Source organism: Arachis ipaensis, chromosome B02 (genome assembly GCF_000816755.2).
Source record: "Arachis ipaensis cultivar K30076 chromosome B02, Araip1.1, whole genome shotgun sequence".
Classification (NCBI taxonomy): domain Eukaryota; kingdom Viridiplantae; phylum Streptophyta; class Magnoliopsida; order Fabales; family Fabaceae; genus Arachis; species Arachis ipaensis.
In genome coordinates, this window is record NC_029786.2 from 107589394 (window position 1) to 107591424 (window position 2031).

The 2031-nt window shown below is 29.1% G+C and overlaps 1 protein-coding gene across 2 annotated transcripts in view; it reads left to right on the forward strand.

Moving 5' to 3' along the window:
* LOC107626402 (GDSL esterase/lipase At5g03610) overlaps nt 1079-2031 on the forward strand; it is a 4273-nt gene continuing 3320 nt past the window's right edge. The window contains exons 1-2 of one of the 2 annotated variants that reach the window (XM_016329274.2): nt 1079-1290; nt 1577-1774. In XM_016329274.2, the coding sequence (XP_016184760.1) occupies nt 1236-1290; nt 1577-1774 (253 nt within the window). In that variant the 5' untranslated portion in view covers nt 1079-1235. The remainder of the gene's footprint in view (nt 1291-1576; nt 1775-2031) is intronic. The other variant, XM_016329275.2, reaches the window with a different exon arrangement.

Sequence of the window (2031 nt, forward strand, 5' to 3'; positions counted from 1 at the left end):
ATTAGTTACGCGTTTATCATATAATAATCACCAATCTAAAATCCATGAACATTAAAATGATGACTTGTTCTATATAGGGTATGCCATTGATGACCACAAAACGCAGCCCTAATTTTAATTTGAAGCACATGTTCCGCATAGTATAGCTTAGCTTTATCCATTTATTTATCAACATTTTAAATCTTCAGTTGCCTTGCTTACATGGCATTGGAGATAGTTAATTAATGAGCATAAAATATTACATTCCTTTTCAATTCAACGATTTACAAAGTGTACTTTATATCCTTGCCTTTCTCGTTCTATCTATATGAAAAACTTTTAAATTTTAAGGGTATATATATGATTGCATTTGTTTATTATTTTTCAAAAGGATTATCAACTTATCCATCCTGATCTTCTATGCATAATCTTTAATTAAAAAATACATTTTTTTCCTTTTAAAATAATTTTTACCTATCAACAACTAATAGAACTGAAGACATGCTTATAAATTTTTATGAATTTGTGTAACAACTTAGACCACCTGCTAGTATGATATTGTCCATTTTGACACACAAGACTTCACGATTTTGTCTTTGACGATAAGGATGATAATCGAAGCCCCCCACACTCACTCACTCGTCAAAACGCATCATGTTAGGGAGCGGTATCCACACCTTTATAAAGCATACTTCGTTCTCCTCCCCATCCGATGTGAGACCTTACAATTTTTTATAAAATCAATTATTAAATTTAACTGTATAAAATATATATTAAAAATAAATTAAATTATACATGTATTTATATACATACAAATACATGATAGCTAATTTTAGTAACTAATTTTACTCGATATATAAATAATATTTTTTATTTTTTATTAATTTTTTTCTAATTGGTGGTCATAATGGACCAGGCCATGCTTTTAGACTATTCTTCCCTTTTATTTTCCTTCCGTGTTTAAACTTTAAAGCATATAGCTCAACGACAAATTTAAACACATTATTCTTATTTAAAATATTGAATTGGCGTTGTCATCATTAATATATGTTATAACATTTTCATTCTCGTCACTATAAAAACCCATGTCTCTATGCTTCAATTCATCAAGCCACTATAAGCTCATTCCTCCTTTCTCTCTCAACAAACATATATATAATCATCATTCCTTCTAAATATAATTCTAACTTCATTAATTAAAAAGTAGCATTGGAACCAACCCTACTCTTAGCTTGTTCATTTTCAATTCACTCACCATGGAGTTACCCAAGCAACTCTTTTTCTTCTTCCTCACAGTTATATTTCTCTCAGGTACGATTATTATTTTTTTATGGAAACTATTTACATATATTATTATCAATTCTGCTATATTTATATCCTTTATAATAAATACTGTTTTGATATTAATATTTTCTTGACATAAATTTTCATCTAATGGCTCTCAGTTATAAACTTCACGTGAAGTCGACTGCACCTGAGTTTCCACCTTCACCATTTCATGTATTTATTATGCTTGACTAGTTCATGAAGAACTGATCAACAGATAAAATTAATAATAGAGTTTTAATTATTAAGTATTATTGATTAATTATGATAGGACATATGGGGTTGCAAGCTGAGGCAAGGGTGCGACATTATGGTCCAACAAAGTTGTTTGTTTTCGGAGATTCATATGTTGATGCTGGAAACACAAGAAAAGATCAACCGGGTTCATGGAAACAGCCTTATGGCATCACCTTTCCCGGTAAACCCGCCGGAAGATTTTCCGACGGCAGAGTTTTCTCCGATTACATTGGTAAGTACCATACTTACTATTACAAATTTGACTAATTAATTAAGTTATCAAAAATGGTTTAGAGTGATTAGAAATTTGAAATATATATATTATTATTTCTTCACTTTGATTTTGTTTGAAGAACTACGATTGTCTCGTAATATATATTTTTTTAGGAGAATCTATTCGATTTAATGTTGATGTGCTATCTATTTTATAAATATTTATGTTTATTTTTAGATATGAAAATGGTATATTACAAGTTTTTTTGTCGTTCA